The sequence below is a fragment of the Quercus suber genome, unplaced genomic scaffold (assembly GCF_002906115.3).
Source record: "Quercus suber isolate HL8 unplaced genomic scaffold, Cork oak 2.0 scaffold_765, whole genome shotgun sequence".
NCBI lineage: Eukaryota > Viridiplantae > Streptophyta > Magnoliopsida > Fagales > Fagaceae > Quercus > Quercus suber.
Genome location: NW_027070201.1, coordinates 64,053 through 91,670, shown reverse-complemented (window position 1 = coordinate 91,670; position 27,618 = coordinate 64,053). Strand labels below are relative to the sequence as shown.

The following is a 27,618-nucleotide window of genomic DNA, read 5'->3' as shown; positions in this document are numbered from 1 at the left end:
CTCTCTCTTAGCCAGTTGCTTATCTTAAAAAAAAATGGAAATAACTAGAAATACATAAAATAATAATAACATCTGGTATGACTTAAATATTTGCTCTCATTACTTTTACTTCTAAAAATTGACACAAGACCGGCTTAAATACAGAGTCTTAGTTTATTTGTAAAGGTCTGTTTGGTTGGGTGGTTTTATAGGACAAACATGTTTTTTTTAATAATAACAATAATAATAATAATAATAATAATAATAATAATTTGTAAGGGTCTGTTTGGTTGAGTAGTTTTGTAGGACAAACAAGTTTTTTTTTTTTTTTTTTTTTTTAATTTTTTTAATATATAATGAAAACGCTAGTAATAGTTTGATAATCAAAGTCATCTTAAATATATATAGGCTAATAGGCTGCAATTTATGTTCACAACATTTTTACAACAAATTATAAGTGGTAAGTTGTTATTAGTTCTAATTTGAATCCATAACTTAAATTACCTCTTTTGTTCAACTATAATAGCCAATAACAAACTACCACTTAAAATTTGTTGTGAAAATATTGTAAATATCGCATTTCTCTAAGTCCATTATAGTATATTGCACCTATTATCAGAAGAGAAGTTTTACATTCATAATATTTTCACAACACTTTCACAACAATTTTAAAGTGGCAGGTTGTTATGAGTTTTTAACCTTTTAATCTGAATTCACTGCTGAAATTACTTTTTTGCCTACTAGTAATAGCAAATAACAACTTGTCATTTAGAATTTGTTGTGAAAGTATTGTAAAAATATTGTAGACATAATATTTCTCATTATCTAAATGTTTAATTAATAAAAATACTTTTTAATATATTTGACCATGATTTTAAAAACTAAGGGCCTGTTTGGTGCTATTGTTTAAACAACATTTTTTGTTGTTTAAGCATCACAATACATATTTGCATAATACTTAAATAACGTTACTAGAAATCTCTTACCAAACAAACCCTAAGTTTTTAAAAGCGCACTTTTTAAAACCACTATTCTTTAAGCAAATGCACTTTTTCAAACATCCTACTCAAGCATACCTGTAAATGCATGACTAACAACTTGATAATATAACAAAAGGAATTGAGAATCTTCGTGAAACATCGTTAACATAAATGCACAAATTTTCAATATAGCTTCAAAAGTTTTTTTTTAATCAATACAAGTTATTCTTAAAATAATAAAGAGCAAAAATCACATAAGCAGACACAATAGACTGACATTCTATCAAATTAAAAAAAAAAAAAAATTTGAGTACAAATAAAATTATGGTACGTGCTTCTATAATAACTAGTGAGTAGCCCCGTGCATATGCACGGGTACAATTAAAAAATTTAAAAGATGTTCAAATTATACATGGTATTAGTTTACACTTTTTTTAAACCACACATTTCTAAAAGAATGCATTTTATAGTATAATTTTTATAGAACTTTATTAATAATGAGTTCATCATAAGAAGTAACAATTATAAATTGCACAAACATATCCATTATAATTATTCTATTGAAGTAATGAGAAGAGAAAAAAAAAAAAAAAACAACTTTGGAAGAATATTATTGAATAAAATTTGATATAAAATGTGTATTTCACATTACAAACACCTATATGATGCTGTTAGCGGCCTCTTAGATTTTTCTCTTTCCTTTTCTTACAAATGTTTTGTCAATCTCAAGTCTTTTATTTTAGTAATAATGAAACAGTGCATTTCATTTAACAATCCACAACATTTTTGTGTCTCTCTATCTCTCTCCAAGGCCTTATCTAGTTAGTTATATTAATCCTTAATATTTTTTATTTAGTTTTTAATATAACCTACCTACTATCCTCAAAACACACCTGTAGACCAAACAATAATAAGTTGTAGGAGGCTTGCGTGTAAAACCCATGTAACAGTTCCTTAATTTTGCACCATTTCAAAAATTTAGTATCTAGGAACGCAAAGTTATATTTAAAGTCCTAGTAATGCGTTCAACAATGACAACAATATATATTGAAATATAGCAATGTAATACTTACAATTGACTAATTTATCCAAAGGGGAAAAAAAGTAACTACACTACACCAAAAATAACATTAATAATAAAAACAGTAGGTAAGATGTTGCAATTGGGCCTTGGCTCAAGTGGTAGAGGGATGACTGATGAGATATCAGGTAGCACTTAGCTGCAAATCTTGCTTCACAAACATATGCTGAGATGACAACCACTATTTTCCTTCCAGCAAATTCAAATTAGTGAATTACAACATGCTTGACATGGGTTGAATAAGTTAGCTACAAAAGCTGGGACACCTGCAAGCATGTACGCTACGCACACATATTGATACAAACATATCTATTTATGAAATGTTCACATGTGAAGTCATTTAATCTTACCTATAGAAGATTGAAAGAAGCAATAAAAGATATTTCAAGATATACATGACACTATTATCTTACTGCGTCAACAAAACACATGCTCTCCAAATTGCAAACAGCACAAACTCTCAGGTCCAGCAACACATGAAATGCCCCAACAAATTGGAAACTTTATATAGATGCAGCATCAAGGTAAAGAGTAGCATCTTCAATGTGCTTTGAAATCCAAAGACAAAGGTGAATAAATAATATTAGAATAGATGAACTAAATGTTGGATAAAAGTAATCACATGTCAAGTTAATACCATCACTAAATTCAAAGCAACTGCAATATTGAACTCTACTCAGTGCCTCTCAAAGGCAAATACAAAGCAGGAACTTAAAAGTAGAAATGCATTCAAATACATGCATATTAAGAAAAAAGAAAACTACTTTTCAGGTAGACAGAAGCTATGTCAGTGATCAGGAAACTATCATTAGACTTGTGCTAATACCTCTAGTAATAATGTGCCCAATAAGGATATCAAATTAAAAACACAGAGAAAAATGAAGGCATCATCACTCTGGGATAAAATTTGTTAAGTTACAACTTATAAGGCATCAACTGTTTCACACCCTTCACCAAATTCATTTTGGTCTTCAACTTTGTGGTGTCTTCAACTTGAAGCACATAAATTCATTTAGGTGCCTTAAAATTGGTCCTTGTCTCAAAAGACTAATCCCTGTAGCCTAGGTGTCTCCTCTACTTTCCAAAGAAAATAATAGATGGACACTAAGAACTAAGAAGGCATCATCACAAACCTCTAACCTATGCTTGTTAGATTTAAATCAGACTACATATATCCCAACTCTGATCAAGCAAACCAGAATGTTCTTTATAAAGAGCATTTTTACAAAACTATTTTATATAGACAATTCAAAGAACTATTTAAAAACTTGAGACCAAGAATAAAATAGCTTTCATCTAATGCTATACGTAAAATGGGTTGATAGAAAATTGCAAATCAATTTTAATATTGGTTATCTCTAAAACAGGGAACATGAATTGGCATGTGTATTGCTTGTTAGACATTGAGCTTGAGCCCAAGCAAATGAGTGTCTATATAATCAACTAAAGGGGGAAAGACCTTAGCTTTTCTAACTTGCCCACGCTTGCTCCTACTTTTTAACATAAAAGTATATTACATAAAAATAAGATAAAAAATAAGTTGATACAAAATTGAAAAAAGGAAGAAAAACCGGAGCTAAATTGTTGGGCCTTACCAGATCTTGTATATACTGTAGGAAGAAATAAACACGTCCACGTAATAGACCTACAAAGTGGAAATTTACAAAGTTAGATTCTACAAAAAGCACAAAACATTCAGGTATTCTATCAAACAATTTCCGTGCATGTAATAAAAAGTTTGTTAGTTAAGTCCACCCCAGCAACAACATTTTTTTGAGAAAAGGGAGTGATTGGCAGAGAGAGAGAGAAACAAATTAAACTTTTAGAATAGAAAATAATCAAACCTTGAATTAGAAGGTGGAATCAATGTGACCAAAACATGCTCCAATTGAGTCAAGGAAAGTAGCTATGAGAAGGAGATAAAACGCTCCAAGCAAATGGCATCAAAGGAGTAAAATGCTTGAGTGTGATATATAATTGGCTGAAAGGATAAGGGAAAGTGGCTGGATTGAAGGCCAAAAGACCAAATACTGAAACCAAAGCTTAGGTAACTCTTAGAAAAATAATCTTTGCCACAACCTACAAAGTAATCAACTTTGTACAAAGAACATTATACTTTCAGATTTCACAATTTAAACCCATTAAAACCAAACATCAAAAACAACAAAATCAAGACTTAAAAAGTCTTTTTTTTTTTTTTTTTAATACCAACCAAAATCTACAAAGTAATAAACTTAGTATAAAGAAAGTTATACTATCAGATTTCAAAATCCCACAATTTCACTCACCCTTACATAAAAAATAAAAAAGTAAAAAGAAAGGTAAGAGGCCATTAAAACTGAGGCAGGACTTTCATATTGTGAAGGGTTTTCCATGATTTTAACAAACAAAAAGGGTTATGAATCCAAATTCCTAAATTGACAACAAACTATAATGGAAAAGAATATTAGGAAAAGAAATTAGTACCTTGGGTTTGATTAGATTAGAGACTCTAGATTGTAGAAATATTCCACTTCATTTCTACAGAAAAAGAATTTGAATGATTTAAATCCAAAAAGAGAAGAATTCAAACCCAAAATAATTTCTGAAAAATAGTCACATATCATAATTCCAATTTTCTTAACCCTAATTGCTAGAACCAAAATCCAACTACAATTGTAAAAGTTGAAAACATATAATGGAACAAATTTAACTTTATATTTGGGGGAAAAAAAGTCAAAGAAAGAATAGTAACCCATAAAAATTCAGAGAGAACTCTTTTTAGTCGGCTTCATACTCCTTCTGCTTCTTTTTCTGGAAAAATCAGAAATCAAAAAGGTTAGTTTAGCGTAACTGGAAACCAAGATTTTTTTAGAGGAACTGGCAGACGGTTTTCTTTTTTCTTGATCGGAATCTCTGGAAACAAAGATTGAAGTAGATCAAACAAAATCTGTCATAGAACTAATCTAAAATAGATAAAAATTGAATAAAACATTTTTAACATGCAATAGAAAATTTTAAGAACTTATTCCAGAACCTGTTCTGTAGAAAACAGAATATGCAGCAGCAGAAATATAGCCATGGACATACATCACAGAAACAGCAACAGATACATCATTTTTCTTTGGGTTCGAATAGATGCATCGTTTTTCTTTTGAGTGTGGTGTTTCAAGTTTGTTTTACGCATGTTTGTTTTTTAAGTGGGAATTTTTCCTACATGGTAGATAACTAAATCTAAATCTAAATCTAAACCAATCCAACCAAGGACTTCAAACCTAAATCATATTCAATCCCCAGATTTGAAAACAAAAAAAAAAAAAAAAAAAAACCATAAAAAAGTAATAACTTTACTGATTATGGGTAATGGGTGTGCGGCCTCTCTTTGTGCAGCGTGCATTGGTTCCGACAAAAAAAAACCTAAATTAAGATTGAAAAAGAAAAAAGTAATATCAGCGTAACATTCAATTCTATACTTATTTGATGCCAATGAAAATTTCTCAGAAACCCGAAACAGAAACGAATCAAAGCCAAAATAAAATCTAAACCTATACAAAAAAAAAAATCCATAAAAAGTAACATTGCATACCCAAATCTGGAAAATAAAAAATAAAAAATAAAAAAGAGAGAGAAAAATGTACCAATGCCGGTTTCGACAATCTGCGGTTCCATCTCTGTATCCCTCTCAATCATTCTATGTTTTAAAAATCCAAAACAAAAACAAATCAAATCTAAACCTATCCAACATGAAAACTCAATTAAAAGTAATATTTCATACCCAAATCTAAAAAATTTTACCGGTGTTGATGGGCCATAGGTTTTTCTTTCTATTTTTTTATGGTTCCGATGGTCTGTTTCTGCCTTTTTCTCTATTTCTTTCTCTGTGTCCCAGGATCGCCTCTCTCTTTCTCTGCTTCTTACAGTTACTACAATTACCCTCCTGTAAACACAGATTATGCAGAAAATCCTTTCTGTTCTGCAGAAAACAGAATATGCAGCAACAGAAATACAGCCCATGGACAACATTACAGAAACAACAACAGATGTTACATTCAACTCCCCTGTAAGCACAGATTATGCAGAAAATCCTGAACCTGTTCTACAGAAAACAGAATATGCAGCAGTAGAAATACAGCCATGGACATACATCACAGAAACAGCAACATATATTACACTCAGCCCCCCTGAAAGCACAGATTATGCAAAAAATCCAAAACCTGTTCTATAGAAAACAGAGTATGCAGTAGCAGAAATACAGCCATGGACATACATCACAGAAACAGCAACAGATACATCGTTTTTCTTTGGGTTCGAATAGATGCATCGTTTTTCTTTAGGTGTGGTGTTTCAAGTTTGTTTTAACCGTGTTTGTTTTTTAAAGTATTTTTCCTACATGGTAGATAACTAAATATAAATCTAAACCAATCCAACCAAGGAATTCAAACCTAAATCATATTCAATCCCCAGATTTGAAAACGAAAAAAAAAAAAACCATAAAAAAGCAATAACTATACCGATTATAGGGTAATGGGTATGCGGCCTCTCTTTGTGCAGCGTGCATGTGGTTCCGACAAAAAAAAGCCTAGATTAAGATTGAAAAAGAAAAAAGTAATATCAGCGTAACATTCAACTCTATACTTATTTCCAATGAAAATTTCATGTAGAACTCAAAAACCCAAAACAGAAACGAATCACAGCCAAAATAAAATCTAAACCTATACAACCAAAAAAGTCCATAAAAAGTGACATTGCATACCCAAATCTGGAAAAATAAAAAATAAAAAAGAGAGAGAAAAAATACCCATGCCGGTTTCGACAATCTGCGGTTCCCTCTCTGTATCCCTCTCAATCATTCTGTGTTTTAAAAACCTAAAACAAAAACAAATCAAATCTAAAACTATCCAACAGGAAAACTCAATTAAAAGTAACATTTCATACCCAAATCTGAAAAAATTTACCGGTGTTGATGGGCCATAGTTTTCTCTTTCTATGTTTTTGTGGTTCCGGTGGTCTGATTCTGCCTCTTTCTCTGTTTCTTTCTCCGTGTCCAGGATCGCCTCTCTCTTCTCTGCTTCTTTCCCCGTTTCTTCGTTGCCTCTCTCTTTCATCGCCTCTCTATTTCTATTTCCGTGTTTCTTTTAATATTAACCGGTTATTTTTTTTATATTTATAATGAGAGGCTTTGAAACGGTGCGTAGCATTGCCAAAATATATAAAGAATCGCTTTTTTTTAAGTGACGTCACTTTTCTGATTTGTCATCACGGCCTTAAATGTAGGCACTCACATTCTCTCAGCTTCGTCTATTATATATATATAGATATATAGATATAGATATAGATAATAATAATAATAATAATGAAATTATTTTCCAAATTAAATTCAGATTTACAAATAAAATAAAATACATGGACCCTCACTTTTACATAAGCACGGTATTTTCAATTGCAATTTAGGCCTCGTTTGGGAGGAGGGAATGGAATGGAATGGAATGGAAATGAATGAAAAGAATCATTTTAGAATATTCTTCTATTTCCTTATCTGAGAGTTTTAATGGAGGGAATGTAAAGTGCATTCCCTTATTTGAGAGTTTAAGTGAGAGAGAATAGAATGGGTAGGAAGGAATACTCATTCCTCTCTATTTCCTTAAAATTTCAAATTTTCATTCTCTCGAAATTGGGAGGAATAGGAGGGAATGAAATTAGATTTAATAATTTTTTTACTAAAACTCCCAAAATATCCCTATATATTCAATTCTTTATTTTAAAATAGGGGTCTAATGGTAATATTGTCATAAAATAATTCAGTTTCATTCCCTCCATACTGTTTCAAACAAGATTACTTACATTTCATTTATTTTTATTCATTTATTTTAAAACATCCAATCAAGGTTAGTTAATTATATTCTTTTCCATTTTTTTCCCTTACTTAAATATATTTCATTCTTTTCCACTCTCTTATAATCATTCTATTTCATTCCATTCAATTTCCTTTATTTTTGAACTCCAAAGCAGAGCCTTACAGTTTTCCTTTTACACACACTCTTCTCTCTCCTTCGCACGATGTTTCCAGTAAGTGTCTCGCTCAGTCTCTCACTCTCTTGTTTCCAAGAACTCAATTGTTTCTTGTTTTGGGATTGAAATGCTATGGTTGAAACACTTTTGTTATATGTTTTAATTTCCATGGCTTAGTGGGAAGGTGTTGATGAAACTTGTCTTCTTGTTGCTCCTACTAATGGCATTTCTGTTCCACATTTTCCAAGAGCTCTCTCTCACATAGTCACAATCTCTCTTTGGTTTTAGTTTTACATTTTTACTTAAACGACTGTTCCCCATTCCTCAATAGTAAAAATGGGGAACACAATCAATGAATGTTATTGGACTAATCTTAGTTGGGTTTTGTTTTTTTGTTTTTGTATTTTGCAATCCCAGATCAATATTAATCATAAAGATCAAAACTTTCTTTCATTTTGCCTTTATTTTCTTCTTTTCTAGTGTTTTTGTATGACCATTTTGCTCTTTTGTAAATGGATATTCTTAGGTTGTGAAAACTCTTTTGTAAAAAGTCCCACTTTTGTAAATGGTTCATATACCAGGTCAGTTGTGACTGTGACTTTGTTATCTGAATTATCTCCCATCTGTTACCACTAAACATCAGCTATACGTGTCTACTGGCTAGTCTCAGTAATGCTGTTGTTTGTGTTAACGTGCAAAGATAGGTACCATATTAGTAGCGTAGAACATTTTATTGATTTTGATAATCTTCTTGGATGAATTCTTTTCACCAGTTTTGTTGATATACACGATTATGTTTGAAGTAGTAACTGTTATGGAGTAGATGCTATGGACAAATTAATTAGAGCAATTTTACAATAATAATGAGTTCTATCTCAAATTATACTTCCTCTTCCTAATAATGGGATCAATCCGATCTCTTCACGCCTCGACCATCTCCTAATCGAGTACTGCAAGTAGCAAGTCGAGGCATGGATCAACCTATTGTATACAGCCCCAGAATGTCATTTAAAATCTCCCCCAAAATCAAAGCCCAGCCCAGCCCAGCCCATTAAAAACTTAAAAATGTCATTTAAAATCAAAGCCCCTAGTTTGAAATTTTCTCGACACAGAAACGGAGAGACTCGCCGTGTCGTGACGTGTCGTGTCGTGCGACGCCGAGTAAGGAAGACAGCCGTGTCCTTCGCGACGCTGATTGAGGAATTCGACTCCTTTCTCGGTGAGTATTTTCTGGTTCCCGTGTCAATCTATGAATGTTTTCCTCGTTTTCTTGTTAGTTCATGTTTAGCTGCGGTTTTTGAGAAAATTTGATCGAAAATGAAAATGGGTTTTAGAGTTTTTGTTGGGTTTGTTCATGAGTTGCTGTTGTTTCTTACAAAAATTTTGATAGAAAATGAAAATGGGTTTTTTTTTTTTTTTTTCCCCTATTGTATACAGCCTGTGTACTTGGGCAGTTCTTTTTTCTTTTTGATTTTTAATGAATTTATTTACTTATCCAAAAAAAAAAAGGAGATGATACAAATATTTTAGTTCTGCTTGGATGAAGAAATGTGTAATAAGAGATAAAACGAGGTAAAATGCATGATTCTGTTGGTGATGATAGAAAATTCCAGCTATGATGCAGTGAGAGGTTATTTCCCATATGAATGCTACTGTGTCAGAGGGCTCTTCTCATGGGAAACAATTACCCACAGGACTGAGTGGATGCCTGATGCAGGCTCCACAATTTATGAGGCGTATCTGATAAAAAATAGTAGACTATAATAAGAAACCCTTTAGCTAAATAACAGAAAGGAGTTTAAAACTTGAGAAAAATAGCCTTTTAAATTTTTGCATATTTTTCCCGTAAACTTATGAGACTTCTGATGTGGGCTAAACTTGATAAATTTCAACTTTTAGGTTTTGGCTTTCTCCTATGGTGGTTGTTGAACCTTTTGTCTTCATACTTATCATGATATATGCGATCAAGCATGTATTGCTAGTTTGCTTATGTGTTTCGTATTTAAATTAAAATTATAATTCAGCATTGTTTTAATTACCAGAACAATGATTGCAGCTTTTGAAGCCTGCTTTCACAATTATACGAGATAAAGACTCAAAATGTTTCCTTCTATTGATTCCTGGTACTCATAGCATTAAAGATATACTAACAGCAGCAACTGGAGCGGTGGTCCCTTTTCACCACTCAGTTTTACATGATGGTGGAATAAGCAATTTATTTTTAGGATATGCTTATTGTGGAATGGTTGCTGCTGCTCGTTGGATTGCAAAGCTTAGCACTCCTTTTCTGCTCAAAGCTCTTGATAAATATCCTGAATACAAAGTTAAGGTACGGGCTGTTAGTCATAATTTGATATTATAAATCACTATTTAATTGTGCTAATTCTGCTGATAACTTTTCTTTCTGTCAAACAAATTAAAATGGCATACTTTTTGACTTCTTTGTGCTCCTTTGCATAAAGAAGCTTTATTGATACTGTTTTTTCTTACTTATCAAAAAATAAAATAAAATAAAATGGCATCTTGTGGTAGATCTTAATCTTTTCTTTTTGGATGGATAATAAAAGGATAAAAAGCATAAATTAATTTTCTTGATGTTTTCCTATTAAAAATTTCATTTTTTTTTTAATGTTTCTGCTTGTATTTCCGTGAATACTACATTCAATATTATCTTTTCTAGTTCAACCTATCAAGGAATCTCGTGTTACCAAGCATGTTATTGACAGTACCCCACTACCCCTTCCCTGAAGCTTACCTTGTGCAGTTAATCCCTCTCTCATAGCCTGCCACAACGTAGTTAGAATGACGAATAAAATCATTCTTCACTATTATTTAAAGGACCTACCATGAGGTTCAAAATATCACTATTATTTACAAAGGTCTGTAAATAAGGCTTATCCCCCTTACCTCTACAATCTCTGTTGCCATCAATAGTCTCTGGTCCTATCCCCCTTACCTCTCCCCTCTCTACCAATGCTAAAATGTCCAATGCATGAGCAAAAAATTCCTCATAGATCAGATTTCACCCCAATACATCTAAACAACAAGATCAACTTTTGACCCTATCATGGGTCAGCTTGAGTACATCTCAAGTTCTTTCTCAAGTTGTTGTTCACTTGTTTGTCCAATTGCATCTATATCCACCACAGATAGAATAAATGCAGTGAGCTTGTTGACCCATCTCTTCAATTTAGAAATTGATTACATGGGTGAAAAGGAGGTTGAAAGATAAGAGTTCTATAGAGAGGGAGAGAGGGAGAGAGTGAGTCATTCTAAAGAAGACTGAATACCCCACCAGCAAAGTAGTTTCTAGATTCAAGAACTTAAGGCAGGACAAACCCACCATAGCTCCTACTCCGTCAAGTTTAACCAGGCAATTTGGAGACCTTGAATTGTATTGTCACATTACTTCTTTTATATACTTAATGGTACTGTATCCTCCTGTTATAGACAATGGTCCTATCGGTGTGGATATATTGCTTTAGTATATATTTGTGTGGAATGCTTTAAGATTTAATCATTCAAAAGATTAAGCTTGATTTTTAAATTTTAAAAATGATTTTTAAAGTCGAATTAGCTTGATGGTAGATGGGATGAGTTTCTAATCAACTATGGATGTTGTTTCTCAATTTTTATGTGGATTTAGATAAATGGAAATTATTATGTTTTTTAATAAGACAAAACTGTGGAATTAATAATTGATGGGATTTTAAATTATGAGATTATAGATCCATTCATTTTAGATTTTCTTTGTAAATATCAATCACTTCATCCACACACAAGTTAAGTGATCTGACTTAGTTAAAGAAATATTTCTAAGGGGACAATAGCAGAAATTAGAGAAGATCCAAAGATTAAGAAAGGAGGATTGGGAGGGGGGTGGGGGGAGAAAAGAACAGTCTAGTATAGAAGACATGTTTCCCAATATGCTTTAAATAATGTCACCACAATAGTGAACTCATAGAAGTCACAGAAAAGCAATCCATCCAAATGCATCAATATAATGAGCTCAATCAAAGGAAGGTATGATAACCACAGAATGCATCAATATAATGAGCTCAAGAACTAGTACTACTAGACATTGGTGCCAGTGAAAACTTCACCTTGAGCCTGAAGCAAAAGACTAGATCCTCAGAAATTCTGTTCTTTATATAATATTTATCTCCTTAATATGAGATGAAAGACTGTAGAATTGCAAATCTCAAGTCACAAGGAAATCTCAAGAAAAGGCTCAAGTTTAGTTCGTGAGCTACAGATTCAACTAGAAATGCTCTTGTTCAAGTTGATAGCAAATGGTGGATATGGAGTTTAACAATTGGAACAAGTAACAACAATTAATCGTATTCAACAGTAGGACCATAATTACAAATTACGAACAGGGGCATTGAGTTTCAATACATGAGATAAGTTAACACTCTGATACAAACTACATTGCTTTGCTAGGATATGATATCTGCAGGTACTTTGCTTTGCTAGGATCTTCTCTGTAACATACAGGGATAAGATCCACTCCACTTATATCCTCCAATTCCTTCCAATTTTTAGCTAGATGGGAGAGGATCCTTTCCCTAAGATATAAACCTCTAATTCTTTGTTACTCTCTACCATGCTATGTCATCATCCAGTCAATTTTGAAATTTAAATTACCGTACTGAATTAGTTCATGCAATATATGTTTTCATATATATAATTTTATTTTGCCTTAGTTTTTCATTTTGTCACTTTAAGATTGTTAGGCATTCACTTGGTGGTGGTACTGCTGCGCTATTGACATATATTTTACGAGAACAAAAAGAATTATCCTCAACGACTTGTGTCGCATTTGCCCTAGGTTTGTACTGATCAAGCCTGTTGCTTATGTTTGCTTTCTATTTCTACTGATAGCTTTGTTTTTAGTTGCTTTGCAAAGTCTTCATAAACTTTAATAACTAGATTTACCTGTAAAGGATTAAGAAGGTTATGGGGACAAAGGATTATCAATGTGTGCACCTGCCTTTTTTCCTCATTTTGTGGCATCTTACTTGATGATTATCTTCAGTGAAGTCAGAATGATGTGGATTTCCAAATTAAAAATGACTTTATCCCCTAGTTTGCAGCTTTTGTTTCCATTGTATGTTCCTTCTAACAGTTAGGTTTCAGATGGCAGTGGAAATTGTGAATTATTTCTATAGAGAAACAGAAAAGGCTCTGATAGATATGATGGCTAATTTATCTAATTATCAAGTGAACACTCAAGGATGAAGAAGATGCTCTATAACATTAGGAATACAAGATATGACATAACTAAGGACACCGGATAAAGTTTATTTGCATGGCATATAAGCCTGAGAAGCTTAATCCGGAAACTAGATCACAAATATGACAGTTGCAGCTGGAAACTTAATCCGGAGGTTCAAGAAAATGAAAACCAAATAATCACATAATGTTATCAACCATATGCTGATTGCCTGATCAGATATTTCTTCTATATGTCTAACAGTCAACCAACGAATGTCTCTCCCTCTTATTGTTCTTCATTTCCCTTTTTTATTTTTTATTATTATTATTTATCTTTTTTTTGCTGGGCATCAAATTAATTATATAAGTCTGCACCATTTAGCTACAAAATTTCACGTTTACATTAGCTAGATCACAAAAGATTGCGACTTCCATGCACAAGAGTCATCAATTGTAACAGTTTGCTTAAACTGCATATATTCCAGTAGGTGTAGTACAAGAAAAGTTCTCTGATGGAGCTTCCAAGGCAAATATTTATAGACCTGGATTTTATGAAAGTCAACTGAAACTGAACCGCTTGTCCAAGTACCTTTCGCATGCCAATATCCTGCCTACTCTAATGGTTAAAACACATTAGAAAGTAGTCCATGTAAAAGAACTAAAAAAGCATATATATATATATATATATAAGCTTACCTTCTTGAAATGAAGGTCTACCTTATCCAGGCTGCTTGTAAAAGCTGCTTTATACAGTAGTAAACCTCAGATTCTCAACTTCAGAGCTTAGAATGTGTGAAAATAATGTCATAACATATATATATATATATATATTATACACCTTCTGTTGTACAGATAAAAAGTGAAAGCCAAGCAAATGGTACTCCTAAAGTGATTCTTTCCTAAAGGACTCTATAGTCCATACAACAACCAAGCATTACTACTGAATTATTTGATTTCAAGTTCTTCCCTTTTTATGTTCTTCAGGAAGTCTATCTCTAATTTATAATAGTTTTTAAAATTCAGTTTTTAATTTTATATTATAAGGTTTAATTTGAAATCTCTTCTAAAATATGTTAGTAAAAATAATTACTTTTCACATTTTTACATCCCTATAGTAGGCCCTTAGTTGATTAGACTCTAACACCAACCTCCTTTGACTTCCATGCACAAGAGTCATCAATTGTAACAGTTTGCTTAAACTGCATATATTCCAGTAGGTGTAGTACAAGAAAAGTTCTCTGATGGAGCTTCCAAGGCAAATATTTATAGACCTGGATTTTATGAAAGTCAACTGAAACTGAACCGCTTGTCCAAGTACCTTTCGCATGCCAATATCCTGCCTACTCTAATGGTTAAAACACATTAGAAAGTAGTCCATGTAAAAGAACTAAAAAAGCATATATATATATATATATATAAGCTTACCTTCTTGAAATGAAGGTCTACCTTATCCAGGCTGCTTGTAAAAGCTGCTTTATACAGTAGTAAACATCAGATTCTCAACTTCAGAGCTTAGAATGTGTGAAAATAATGTCATAACAAATATATATATATATTATACACCTTCTGTTGTACAGATAAAAAGTGAAAGCCAAGCAAATGGTACTCCTAAAGTGATTCTTTCCTAAAGGACTCTATAGTCCATACAACAACCAAGCATTACTACTGAATTATTTGATTTCAAGTTCTTCCCTTTTTATGTTCTTCAGGAAGTCTATCTCTAATTTATAATAGTTTTTAAAATTCAGTTTTTAATTTTATATTATAAGGTTTAATTTGAAATCTCTTCTAAAATATGTTAGTAAAAATAATTACTTTTCACATTTTTACATCCCTATAGTAGGCCCTTAGTTGATTAGACTCTAACACCAACCTCCTTCTTGTTTCTAAAATGACGCTTCCCCTGTACAGTTTATGAAAGGAAACTTCATTCATTGAGGTTTATATAAATGCAACATGTAACTTTCCATTAACATAATATTTCATTTTTAAAAAGATTCCTATAAATTATACTTACTTCTAAAAACTACTCCAAAAACTATTCCAAAGAATCCAAACATAAAAACTATATGGTCAGCTTTTCTTCTTGACCCACAACGCTGAATAACAACTATACTGGGAAATTTTGACAACTAATTGAACTTGGGTTAACCATTTTTTATTTACCAACAAGGGGCATCCTTTTGTTGCTACTTGCTAGATATGATTGTTGCCAATAAGACAGAAAATTACTATTAAAAAAAATTAACTTAGTTAATTATAAAAATTATTTGGAAGAAGATGAAATCTTACTTAGTTCTAACCTTGCTGGCTGCATTGCAATCTTTGGCCTCTTTAGATATTGCAAATATAACCATAATGGCTGGCCATTTTGCCTCCTACTTTTGCGAGTTCCACTGTAGTCTGGGACGACCTAGATTACAAACAATGGGGATTGTGAAACAAATTGTTATAATTTATATGATGTTGTTCCAAATGTGATTTTTCACCTTGTTTAACACTTCTATTATTTTTATTTATTTATTTATTTCTGTTAAACCTGATTGAATTTGATGAACCCTTGCTGACACTAATATGTGTCATTGAAATTTCATGGATTGCAGGTTGGGGAAGAACGTTTTTTCATTGAGTTAGACGAGAGCAACCAAGTGTGGTATGAACTACTTTCCTTTTCGAAACCTGCCCACTTTTCTGAGCTCACTATAACTTAATGGCTTAATTGTTTATATTATTTTATTTTCTTCTATTTTTAGGCGCTTATTCATGGGTTAATGGTTTTTCTAACTTGAAGAATTTTTGTTAAACAAATTTGCAGTCTGAAGAATCAGAGATATTCTCGAGCCTACATAAACTTCAAGAGGCCGGTAGATGTTTTCGACTTTGCAGAGTTTTTTGTTGGACATGTTTTTGTTAATGAGAAGGGTAACTAATAATGACATGCCTTATTCTTTACATTACAAGTTTAAAAACAGACGCGTTTTATGTTGTTGAAGTGGTTTGATTCAGTGAATATCATTGTATGAATTAATTAATATCATTGTATGAATCTCAGGTGCTTAGTCTAAGGTTTAAGTTGAATATGCTCCTTCACAGAAGGCTCCAAAGTCAACTACTAAGAAGGATGGTCGTGAAAGGGACCATATACAAATGTATTTGTTCAGTTTGCATTCACATTTACTTAGAATACCATTGTACTAGATTTTGTTATTAATACCTACCTTTTTCTTTTATGAAAAAGTAGATCCTGATTATCTAGAGTTTCTCAAAATGATTGCAAAGCCGGCTGAGCATCTACCTAGTGCAGAAATACAGTTGGAATGAAAAGAAGCAGAGCAAGCTGGTTTGTAATTATTTTTAATGACTTTGCATGTGTGTGTGTATATATATATATTAGTTAGATAATCTCATATCGGAATATAGACGTCTATAATTTTGGCCCAAAATTATAACTTTGTTGCACCCAAGCTCCCTTTATTTATTAATTTTTAGGCCACCATGATGCCTATTGTATGTAATGATTTGAGTTTCCTATTTTGATGCCACCCTGGTGCCACATAAGGTTGTGTCCAAATGTTGTGTAGTAAATTTGTGTGTTTGGTCATAACGAAAAGTGGACACAACATATTATTTGTGTTTAAGAGATATATTTTTTCCTATAGATTTATTAGTTTCTCCATACTTATTTCTAGGTGCTGCAAAAGAAGCTCTTATTGTTATGCCACTTATGGAATATGTTCGTCAGAAATGAGCCATTGAGAGTGGAGTCTAGGTAATGTGTTATATATTTTCGTATCTTCTCTTCATTACCTTGACTGTCTATCTTAAAGAAAAATGTTCTTTTATTGCAGTTTAGTTCAACAGAGTTTTTTGTTGGTGATTTTGTGATGTAATTAGATTATTATTGTTGTTCTTTTTGCTTGGCTGCCTTCTTTGGGTTTTTGTTCTTTTTCTTTTAGATTTCATTGATCATTGTACTCTACACCATGATTGATGGTCTCTAGTATAAGTCCTGTATACGTTGTGTTTTTTTCTTTTCAATGAATTACGTTATTTATCAACCAAAAAAAAAGAAAAGAAAAAGAAATAGAACACTGGATTGTTATGCAATCTCCTTGTATCTCATCATTCATACTGTGCTTATACTTCCTGTGTATGGGTTAGTGCTTATTCTATTTTGTTTTCTAAATAAATTTAGAGTTAGTGTTTGCTTGGTAATGTCAAGGCTCTGAAAATCAATAATTAATATCAAAAGAAAGGAATGTTGAGATTGACAGTCAGTGTAGTCACCACCACTTGGAAGGTTTAAAAAAAAAAAATTACATGTGCGTGTGGAATGGAATGCAAGGTGGGTGTGGACTGTTGTGGAAAGGAATACGAGGTGGGTGTGGACTGCTTGAACATTGGAGAACTATGAAGGCTAAGAAAAGAAATAGACCACTAGAATATGTGACTTGCTGTATAGGTAATTCTGTAAACGGAAAATAATTTGATTCTCTACTAATATTGCAAGTTGATTGTGATAACCCGTTATTGTTGTTGAAGAGTGAGTTTAAGTAGTTTGAGTAGTTTTAGGTTTTTTTTTTTTTTTTTCCTGGGGAAATCAAAAAAAAAAAAAAAAAAAAAAAAACTATAGCTGCGTTTAAAAAAAGTGACTATAGCCAAATTTAAAATAAAATTAAAAAAAAAAAAAACCATGTAGTCGCGTTTTCAAAATGAAGCTGTAGGCTGAGGATCTATAGTCGCGTTTTAAAAACGTGCTATAGCCAATTCAAACAAATAAATAAAAACCCTATAGCCGTGTTTTTAAAATGTGGCCGTAGGTTGAGGATCTAGAGCCGTGTTTAATAAATGCGGCTAGTATACACCCTATAGCTGCAATTTAGAAACGCGGTTGAAATAAGACCTGTAAGGACTCAAACTGAATTGAGTGTTGGGTTTTCAGCCCAACAAGCCCAAACAATACATTTATAGAGAGTGGGCTGACAGGCTTAGATGCTGGCCGTTGATCACCATGCCCAAACTTCTCTTTTTTAAATGGCTAAGTGTTTTTTTACAAATGAGGGAATGCTCCTCGGCCACAGGCCGAGGAGGCCTTTCTGTTTTTTCCCCCCCTCCTTCCTTATTTGCTTTACTAGCTCTTCTTTTATAGTTTTAATCTTCCTATCTTTTGCTTCCATCTGTTGATTGTCTATTTGCCCTTTTCTCTGGTCGTCCATCCCATCAGAAGCTTTATCGATACTCAAGTGGCTCACTCTGACCAACGTTATCCTGCCAAGGGGTTACCTCTCCATTAATGCGGCCAGGGGGGTTAGTTGAGTGCATTAAATGCGAGAGTGACAGCTTACCTTGGGGTTAGCCACTCCCCGAAATCAATCTTGTCAGGCCGAGGACAAGGTATCCTCGGCGTGGATTCAAGAGAATAGGCTTCCCCCCTTTCTCCTCAGAAATAGCGTGCTCTCCTCGGCATGGGCCTTGGGCCTGCTATATGAAGGACTGAGGTTATCAGGCCCACGGACCCCACAAGACCTATAGACCTATCAGACCTATAGTTACAGGTTTTAGACAACTGTTAAAAACGTGGCTATAAAAAACGCGGTTATAGACCAAATTAACTTGTAGCCACGTTTTTAGAAGCTATAGCTATAGCCCACTTTTTTTTGGTAGTGAGTAAGGTCTTGAATTCAAAACTTGTTGGCTGTTTAACTCACCAATATTAATAAAAAGGAGTCGATGCTTAGATTCCAACCCTATCAATTTTCATTAAATAATTCCTAACACAACCATTTAATAACTACTACTAGTGAACATGGATCACACATTGGGACCACCATTTAATTACTACTACTAATGAATATAGATCACACATTGGGATTTAAATCAACAACCCATCATTTGCAAAACCAAACCTAAAATCTAATAAGTCCCATAAAATCCTACATTAATCAAAGCCCAAAATAGCTAACATATCATAGGCCCATAAACTTAACTCTTGCTTGAGTTTTCATCACAAACATTGTCGAATATTGACTAACACAACCAATACAATTCTCATCATTTGGAGCTAAAACAACCCCCATCATGTCCAAAACCAATTCCAAAGCCTCCTACCAACTGCCACAAGATCCTAAATTGATCAAAACCTTAAACTGGATAACGTTTCATAGTCAAATAAGCCTAACACAGCCAATCTGATCCCCACCACTTAAATTACTACGACTAATCCACACAGGTCACACATTTTGAACCCAAATCAACCACCCATCATTTCTAAAACCAATCCCAAACTCTCCTACAGCTGCCACAACATCCTACATTGATCAAAACCCCAAAAATGGCTAAAATTTCAGTCAAATAATTCTAACACAAAAATGTGATCCCAACCATGTAATCACAACTGCTAAAAATCACACAATTTGGATATAAATCAAACCCCAATCATTCCCAGAACCAATTCTAGAGCCTCCCACTAACTGCCACATGATCCAAAACTGATTACACAGCCAATGTGACACAGATCACAAAATTTGAACCCAAATCTACCACCCATCAATTCCAAAACCAATCCCAAGATTATCCAAAAAGGAAACCATTTTTAAATTTGACCATTGAAAGTCTCCTTTCATGTTTATGAGGTGTACACTCATTTTTATTGTCACTTTGCTTGGACTATCTTTTGAATGGTTGGCCATTTAAGATTTAATCATTTTTTTCTTTACCAGCTTGTGTGGAGTCACCTTTTCTTCGTTGTATTGATATCATCAGCATCTAAAAAAATTATCATTATCTAATTGTCGGGAATGTTTTTGTGACAAGGGCCAAAAATGTGAGAATGACCTAAATCTCCCCTTTGGTTCTTTAAAAGTGATTATTTGTGTAGAATCAAGTCCAAAATTTCAAATGTATAATGAATAAAGGCTAATGGTGCTTTAATAAGAGAGAAATCAAAATGCCAATAACAAAAATGTTGAAAAATGCATAGAAATATAACAGGTCCGAAACTTTGACCTACAGTCAGCGAGAAGAGGAAATTGAGAGAGGTTGTGAGGAAGAGAGGGAAGGTTCTCCTGTACCCATATTTCCATCCCTAAGCTTCAGAATTGTGAGAATGTTGGTTGATTGAATGAGTTTTTGCTCTAAAGTTTTAGCTATGTGGGTAAAATGTGGTTCATTCATTTGAGCTGAACATAGAGTTTTGTATTGAGTTTGTGGTGTTGCTAATGACTGGTTTTTTGGTAGTAGCAGAGGCTTTTATCCAATATGATGCTAATTTGATGTCTTGGCTTGGGTTGCTTTTGTTTAGGGAAGAGTTTGGCATGCATTTAACATGATTTGGGAAATAAAGGGGGATTGCTCTAATTGGCTGCCTTTTGTCAGCCATTTCAGATTATTGGAATACTCACCTAAGTGAGGGCTAGTAGCTGGAGTTGGCCAATAAGAGTCAACTATATTTTAAAGGAAAAAAATGGTTTAGGGCAGAAACTTTGGGTTACAAATAGCTAGAGCATAAAAACTCTTTTGGGGTGGAAATTTCGAGTACAAGACCTCGTCCATGAGCTTGAGGTGCTACCATTGTCCCTTACCTACTTGGTAGCCACACTTCCTCAATTTCCCCAATAAATCATATGGGATTGGGCTATACTTAAAAAAATATAATATAATATAATACATTAATTGAGCCCACAAGGAAGTCGGGCTTGGTTGAATCAAGCTTATACAAAATGTGTCGCGAAAATGGGTATTAACAATAACTACAATAATATTTCATTTCACAATTTACAACAATATCAAGTAAATCTACCTCCACTTCCTTTAGTTCAAGTTAGTGTAAATAAATAAAATTTCAAGGCAAAAGAAGGTGAAAAAAATAAAAAAATCAACTATTAGGTGGACAAAGTTTTCAATATTACTAGTGGGATTCAACTTTATTTGGCTCATCAATGATTGTTTTTGAAAAAATATAATAAAAAGAACACGGCATCTAGAAGTTGGATATTTGACATATGGTCTTATATGAAAATTATGCCACACGGTAGAAAATGCATAATGGTTGAAAAGTCATGGGGTGGGAGTTAAAGAAAAAGAAGCCAGAAAGTCGATAACATTGATATTGATGAAGAAAATCTATGCGGTTTATGTGAAAAATGATCGTTAAGTGGAATGATAGTCCTTTGTTCCACAATGAGTATTCAATTTTATGCACCAACAAATGTAATATACTATGGGTCTTATTTCTTTCCACTTTGATTACTTTATTAGAAAACGTGGCGTGTAGTAATTTGCAATAAACGAAGGATAAAGTGGAACATGGAACTTTTATTTCGTCCAATGAATGTAGCACATCTCATCACTTGTCTTTGGCAAATATTGATCTAGCAGGGTTTGGCTTACTATCACTAATGGCTTGTTTGGAAGTTTAGAGAGGGAGGAGAGTAGAGGGGAGTAGAGGGAAGGGGAGTAGTGGGGAGGAGAGTAGAGGAGAATGATTCACCTCTACCTTATTTGGATGTTTTTAAAATTAGTAAGGAGGAAGGGAGTAATTAGCCCTTTCCCTTGTGTAATTTTGTTAATATAATAAGGATAAATTAGGTAATTTACTTGGTCAATAGTTTATGTACTCTACTCCCCCTCCAAATCTCTCCAATTTGGGGGAATTAAAATTGGGGGGTTAGAGGGAGTCCAAACTCCTCCAAACTCCTCCAAACCCTCCCCCTCATTCTTTAAAAAACTTCCAAATAAGGTAATTGCATTACTCTCCCTCCTCTACTCTACTCCCCTCCTTTTTTAAACATCCAAACATGCCATAAGGGAATTATGCCATTAAGAGCACACATGTATACACATGAGATTTTTCACCATCATGAACCTTAGGTTTTGGACAAATGTCCTACACATGAATTTCTGGATGTGTATTCTTGACCTAACAAGCATATTGTTTAATTATTGTATCAAGTATCAACAACACTAACTCAACTAGAAGAAGAGAATGTAGGGAATAATGATCCCATATTTTGAAAAAACACCCCACAGACACTTATATTTATGGAGTGACCTTCATGCTAAGGGTGTGTGGTGGTGACCATCTTTTAAAATGGTGCCCATTAAATCATTATTTTGTTTGCCAGTTTGTGTGGAGTCACCATTCCTTCATTGCAATGATATCACCAGCTGAAAAATTATCATTATATAACAATAATAAATTTTCTTTAAATCTTCCTCCACTTCCTTGAGTTCAAGTTAGTGTGAATATATAAAAGTTCAAGGCAAAAGAAGGTGAAAAAAGAATCAACTATTAGGTGGACAAAGTTTTCAATATTACTAGTGGGATTCAACTTTATTTGGCTCATCAATGATTGTTTTTGAAAAAATATAATAAAAAGAACACGGCATTTAGAAGTTGGACATTTGACATATGGTTTTACATGGAAATTATGCCACATGGTAGAAAATGTGTAGTGGTTAACAACTCACCTCCCACCCCAGGATTGGAGTGGGGGTTAAGGCAAAAGAAGTCAAAAAGGTTTTTTTTTTTTTTTTTTTTTTAATTAATTAATTAATTATTTATTATTTAAAAAGTCAGAAAGTTGATAACATTAATACTGATGAAGAAAATCTGTGGTTTATATGAAAACTGATAGTCCTTTGTTCTACTATGAATATTCAATTTTATGCTCTACCAATTGTAATCCTATGGGTCTTATTTCTTTCCACTTTGATTAATTTATTAGAAAAGTGGCATGTGGCAAATTGCAATAAGAGCATAGCAATAATAAATTCTATGTTTTAACTTAAGATATATAAATATAGATTTGAGAGGATATTATTGCATTGTATTAATTTAATGTGTTTTATATATTACTAGCCTCTGATCACGCGCTCACGTGCGTGCTTAGAGGCTTTTCTATTTTTTTTGGTAAAAGTTACTATTTTTTTTTTTTTTTGGGATAAACCTAGGGTGTTTTTCTTTTAAATAATAATAAAGTATTAGAAAGGTAGGTTTTTTTTTTTTTTTTTTTTTTTTTTTTTAATAGGAAAAAAAAATCGAAAACATTGGTTGTTTAACTTATTTTTCTATTTAAAAAAAAAAAACAATAAACGTATAGTTACTTTAAAGAAGTGGGTTAGTGGAAAATTGTTCCTATTTTATAGGAAATGTTTTAGTGCAAGTTAGATATGTATTTTTACCAAACTATCCTTTAAATTTGTCTCTATTTAAACCTAGGGATGTAGGAGTATTTTGGAACAAAAAAAAAATTCGGTCCAAACAGAAGAAACCTCTTAAATAATAGTATAGATTACATCTATAAAGTGTAGATTCCATTAAATAGTAAGTCTTTGTAGAAAAGTGATGTAGAAAAAAAGCCACCTACAATAGATCGTTTGAAACCATTTGTTCTTTGGGTGACTTGGTTAGTTGGTTATGCTCAACCCATCACCACTTACCAATTAGGTGGCGTTTCATTTGCGTAATGCTAGATTCCATGGAATCACATACATGAAATGTTAAGGTTGGTTATTGAACACATGGGGTTCCACTCTATCTACCCTGAAATGGTAATTATACTGCAATCGTGTCTTTTTTAAGGGTGCAATCATGTTAGTAAGGCCACTAGACGGTAACACATGCATAATGGAAGAATTGAAAAGCACATACATGAGATTTTAATCAACCATGGGCATTACTCTTTTACTAAACGTGCGGAAGGTTAGAACAAAGGTTTATATATACACTATGCTCATAGAAAAAAGCCTTTCTTCAAACAATTTTATCAAACACCTTACAGGCTTAATCATCATTGGAGTATTTTTTTAATTATTTTTTAAAAAAACACCTTACAGGCAACTTTGAGATGTCCATTGGTAAATAAAAGTCACTGAACAAAAAAAGAAAACAAAAAGTAGTCAACAAATCAAAGTCTTGAACTGCAATTCCTACGCAGTTTCGTGAAACACAAGTATTTTGTGAAACACTAGGATTGGTCTTTGGCATTTGTTTGAAGTCATCCAGTCAAAAGTCTTCATTAAAATTAAAAGGGCAACTGCACTCTTTTTTGAGGAGAAATGACACACGACACTCCACCCTAAATTTGAAGGGAAAAAATACTTTTTTCGGTTGATATCCGATTGACTGAATTTTATTAAATTAATATTAAAAATGTTGTGTACTACTATGCTCTTTGCTTTAGGAAAGATTTCTAAAATTATCTTATTTTCAAAATTTTGAATGTGCATTTTTTATATACTCTCATTTTCTAACATTCTGATAAGGCTTATTACTTGTTAGAATTGTGTTGTTAAATGATTAATTTTCTATATCTTAATAAATTAAACTTTTAAGATAATCGATAATTTAACATTGCTTAATTATTGTATCAACAACACTGTAATGGAAAATTCTTCACCAAAAACCAACCTTTAGCGTGAAAATTTTGAATTAAATGTTAATTCCACCGTCATATCATAGGCCACCAAACGGTATTTCACATGCACATAAGATGAATTTGAAAGCACAAGTCAACAAGTCAACTTTCAACAAGCCTTCAAACAATCAACAAGCAGCGAAGTAGGCTGTACACGCCCAACAGCCTCAATGGTAAAAGTTTCTCTGTATCTAAGAAAGCCACCTTTAGGCAGTAGAATTGGAGTCCCTTCTCAGAAGGTTTGTTTAGTGTAGTCCAGGAAATAACAACGTTACTTCCTTGGTTAGTTGGTTTTTTTCGTGGGTATTGGGAAACAGTATTCTTGTTCACTATCACTATTTCTTTTCTTTTTTCTTTCTTTCCTTGTCCTTGTTTTTCTCAACTCCTACCACTGTCCTCTCTGTCCCTGGCTTCTATAAGTCCAAAACACGACCAGAATCTCAGTCGGCCAAACACTTTCACGCTAAAGGCAGTGGTGCTTCGCCGAATTCCACTGTGCATAGTCCCCTGACAGCACAATCGGAGCAACAAGTTCAGGCGTCGGTGACTAGCGGTACAATGATTGATCAGTTACAAAACCTTCAGGAAGTTTTCATAACGTCTGATCCGTTGAGTGTAGTAAAGGAGACGTTACACTCAGAGCAAGCTGGCAAACCGATGCTAGGAGACACCATCCAGGAAAATACCGAGATTGCCCCCGAGTTTTCAGGAAACCCTACTCCACCTATTAATGACTATGATGAGGCAGCATTGAATTCGGAGCAAATCAGGTCAGCTACTTCAAAAGAAAATTCAGATTCCTTCCCAAAATTAATGTCTTGCCAACTTAATACTCACCCAGCTGGCTGCAAGGGTTCACGTGAGACTCACAGGGATACTAAAAAACTTACACAAAGGGTCCACACGTGACCGTTGCAAGCTTGAACCCGAATCTGCATTACACTCACTGTGGACGTGCACAGAATTGGAAGTAGTTGGGGAAGATGTAGTCAAGTGGGGCTTCCGTGGACCAACCTCTTTCCTGACCTTCAAGGAGCTGCCGTCCTGGCTCATTAAGAACAGCCAACATGTGGATCTGTTTGCTGTCACGGCCTGGTCAATCTGGAACCAACGAAACCAGGTCCGCATGTACCAGCCCAGCTGTAGCCTTCACTTGTTTGCTGCCACGGCGAAGGATCGACTAGATGAGTTCCTGTCTATCCAACCTGCACCACGGCCTACTCCTCCCAGGCAGCGGATACAATGGCAGGCACCACCACAAGGAATGGTAATGATCAACTTTGATGGTGCTATGTCAACAAAGACTCTTTCTTCAGGCATTGGTGTTGTGCGTGATGACAGTGGCTCGGTCCTAGGTGCTCTCTCCCAGCACATCCCTCAGGTGGTTAGCCCACTAGGAATTGATGCTAGGGCAGCCTCTAGAGCGCTTCAGTTTGCATCGGAGTTGGGATTCAACCAGGTGATTCTTGAGGGTGATTGTCAACAGCAACGTGTTTCAGGGAATTCCATTATAGACAGCAGCAAGGAATTGATTGGTAATAAGTCAGAGGAGCATATTCGGGATTTGTCAGGTGGATTAGTGATGACTCATGAGTTTGGGTCAGTTAATTTGGTCAATATTCCAGACAAGGAAAAAAGCGCAACAACAACAGTGAAGGGTAATGAGCCAAATCAGTCCAACTAGCCTCCACACTNTAACTGATGAAGATTGCTGATAACTTATCCTAGCAGAATCACTTAAGATTCTTCTATTCATCTTCCTCCCCAACAGGCTTTGCAATAAACTACAAAGAAACTAAAACACCACATAGGCACTACGTATTCACACCACAAAACTGGGTCCTTGAAAAGCTTTGTCGGGATATAGTTCATTAAAGAAAAACTTCAAACACTAACTAATTAGTTCATCATTACGTAACCTGGACAAATGGGCTAACTACGATGAGCTCAAGTAGACTAAAGTGCTATGTGTATTGAGCCTTGTTAATCTTATTCACATATTATAGAATGGGATTGTCAAGCCAAAGCAAAAAATTGTTCAGAACAGTTACGACTGATCACATGGTAAAACCATTAGTAAAATCCAAAGCATATTACACACTAATGAAATCCAATTCCCACAAAAAGAATCCATCAAATATTGCATTTCAAAATCTAAGATAATCTCTCAGAACTGAATGCAAAAACATATTACACATCTCCCATTATTAATCCCCAAACACAACATCAAATTAAAACCCCACAAGCTGATTAAACAGAAAAGGAGATAATGGAATAAAAATCTTTCAATCTACAAAATACAAATTCAAAATCCAAATTTTCGAAAAACCCATATAATGAATTTATTCAATACAGAGAATGAAAGACCCAGAACGGAAATTACAACCAAAAAAGAAAAAACCCATTAGAGCCCCCACGTACACTACGCAAGATGAATGGCTCTGATTCTTCTAACCCAAATTCTGATATTAGAGTCCTAAGAAGGCGAGCTAAGTAAATTAATCGAAGTGAACATGACACTACCATGTGATTGAAATGACATGGTATTATATCTTCGAATGAAAGAAATAATGAAATGGAAGCTTACCATAGAGTGAAAGGAGTTCCATTGCTGAAGAATCGAGAGGTTAAGCCGTGAAATACTCTCCCTATTAGAGAGAGAGAGGGAGAGAGAGAGGTGTTCGTGTGCTGGGTGAATATAGTATCGGGAATCAATTTTTTATTTTTCCGTATGTAGTAACGAAACACAAACATTATATTAATTGTAAATTTGTTCAGCTAATGACTAGGGATCCATTTGGATGGAGTGGTAAAAAATTAGGAAGATAAAAAATGAGTTGGAGGATGAAAAAATAGAATGATAGAAAATATTTAGTTTTTTTTCGTGTGTGTTTGGTTGGAGGGATAGAAAAGTGGAAGGGTGGAAAACTCTTTTGTTTGGTTAAAAAGAAAAGTG

At 33.6% G+C, this 27,618-nt stretch overlaps 2 protein-coding genes across 30 annotated transcripts; one reads left to right on the top strand and one right to left on the bottom strand.

Moving 5' to 3' along the window:
- Positions 1-1,979: 1,979 nt before the first annotated feature.
- Positions 1,980-7,078, bottom strand: LOC112023393 (uncharacterized). 19 transcript variants are annotated; one of them, XM_065767007.1, is made up of 9 exons: positions 6,975-7,078; positions 6,817-6,885; positions 6,531-6,596; positions 5,795-5,956; positions 5,658-5,710; positions 4,775-4,833; positions 4,507-4,560; positions 3,885-4,070; positions 1,980-3,685 (listed from the first exon to the last, which is right to left on the bottom strand). In XM_065767007.1, the coding sequence occupies exons 1-6, from the start codon at positions 6,989-6,991 to the stop codon at positions 4,811-4,813; spliced, it is 390 nt and encodes a 129-aa protein (XP_065623079.1). In that variant the 5' UTR covers positions 6,992-7,078; the 3' UTR covers positions 1,980-3,685; positions 3,885-4,070; positions 4,507-4,560; positions 4,775-4,810. The 19 variants fall into 19 exon arrangements, 13 of the variants coding, with proteins under 13 accessions (XP_065623079.1, XP_065623080.1, XP_065623077.1 ...); XM_065767008.1 differs by having other exon boundaries at positions 3,885-4,021; XM_065767005.1 differs by having other exon boundaries at positions 4,507-4,833.
- A 917-nt stretch (positions 7,079-7,995) lies between these two features.
- Positions 7,996-17,768, top strand: LOC112031522 (uncharacterized). Of its 11 annotated transcripts, none has more exons than XR_010626437.1 (8): positions 7,996-8,085; positions 9,141-9,247; positions 10,085-10,357; positions 15,849-15,898; positions 16,061-16,167; positions 16,298-16,394; positions 16,487-16,585; positions 16,935-17,768. XR_010626437.1 is itself a non-coding variant. In XM_065767017.1 (5 exons), exons 1-5 carry the CDS (start codon positions 9,094-9,096, stop codon positions 16,303-16,305), a joined length of 423 nt encoding a protein of 140 aa, XP_065623089.1. In that variant the 5' UTR covers positions 8,150-9,093; the 3' UTR covers positions 16,306-16,456. The 11 variants fall into 11 exon arrangements, 1 of the variants encoding a protein (XP_065623089.1); XR_010626432.1 differs by lacking the exon at positions 7,996-8,085 and having other exon boundaries at positions 8,150-9,247; positions 10,254-10,357; positions 16,935-17,014; positions 17,094-17,768; XR_010626435.1 differs by lacking the exon at positions 7,996-8,085 and adding an exon at positions 12,765-12,859 and having other exon boundaries at positions 8,152-9,247; positions 10,254-10,357.
- The last annotated feature ends 9,850 nt before the right edge of the window (positions 17,769-27,618 follow it).

Excerpts from the sequence above, each read along its gene's own strand:
- LOC112031522 (XM_065767017.1), top strand. The coding sequence starts at position 9,094 with ATGTCATTTAAAATCAAAGCCCCTAGTTTGAAATTTTCTCGACACAGA. Across the intron at positions 9,248-10,253 it reads GGAATTCGACTCCTTTCTCG|GATATGCTTATTGTGGAATG; the intron begins GTGAGTATTTTC and ends ATTTATTTTTAG. Across the intron at positions 15,899-16,060 it reads GACGAGAGCAACCAAGTGTG|TCTGAAGAATCAGAGATATT; the intron begins GTATGAACTACT and ends ACAAATTTGCAG.
- LOC112023393 (XM_065767003.1), bottom strand. Across the intron at positions 5,957-6,530 it reads TACCCATTACCCTATAATCG|GAGGGTAATTGTAGTAACTG; the intron begins GTATAGTTATTG and ends CTGTGTTTACAG. Across the intron at positions 5,711-5,794 it reads GTAAAATTTTTTAGATTTGG|AATGATTGAGAGGGATACAG; the intron begins GTATGAAATATT and ends TTTAAAACATAG.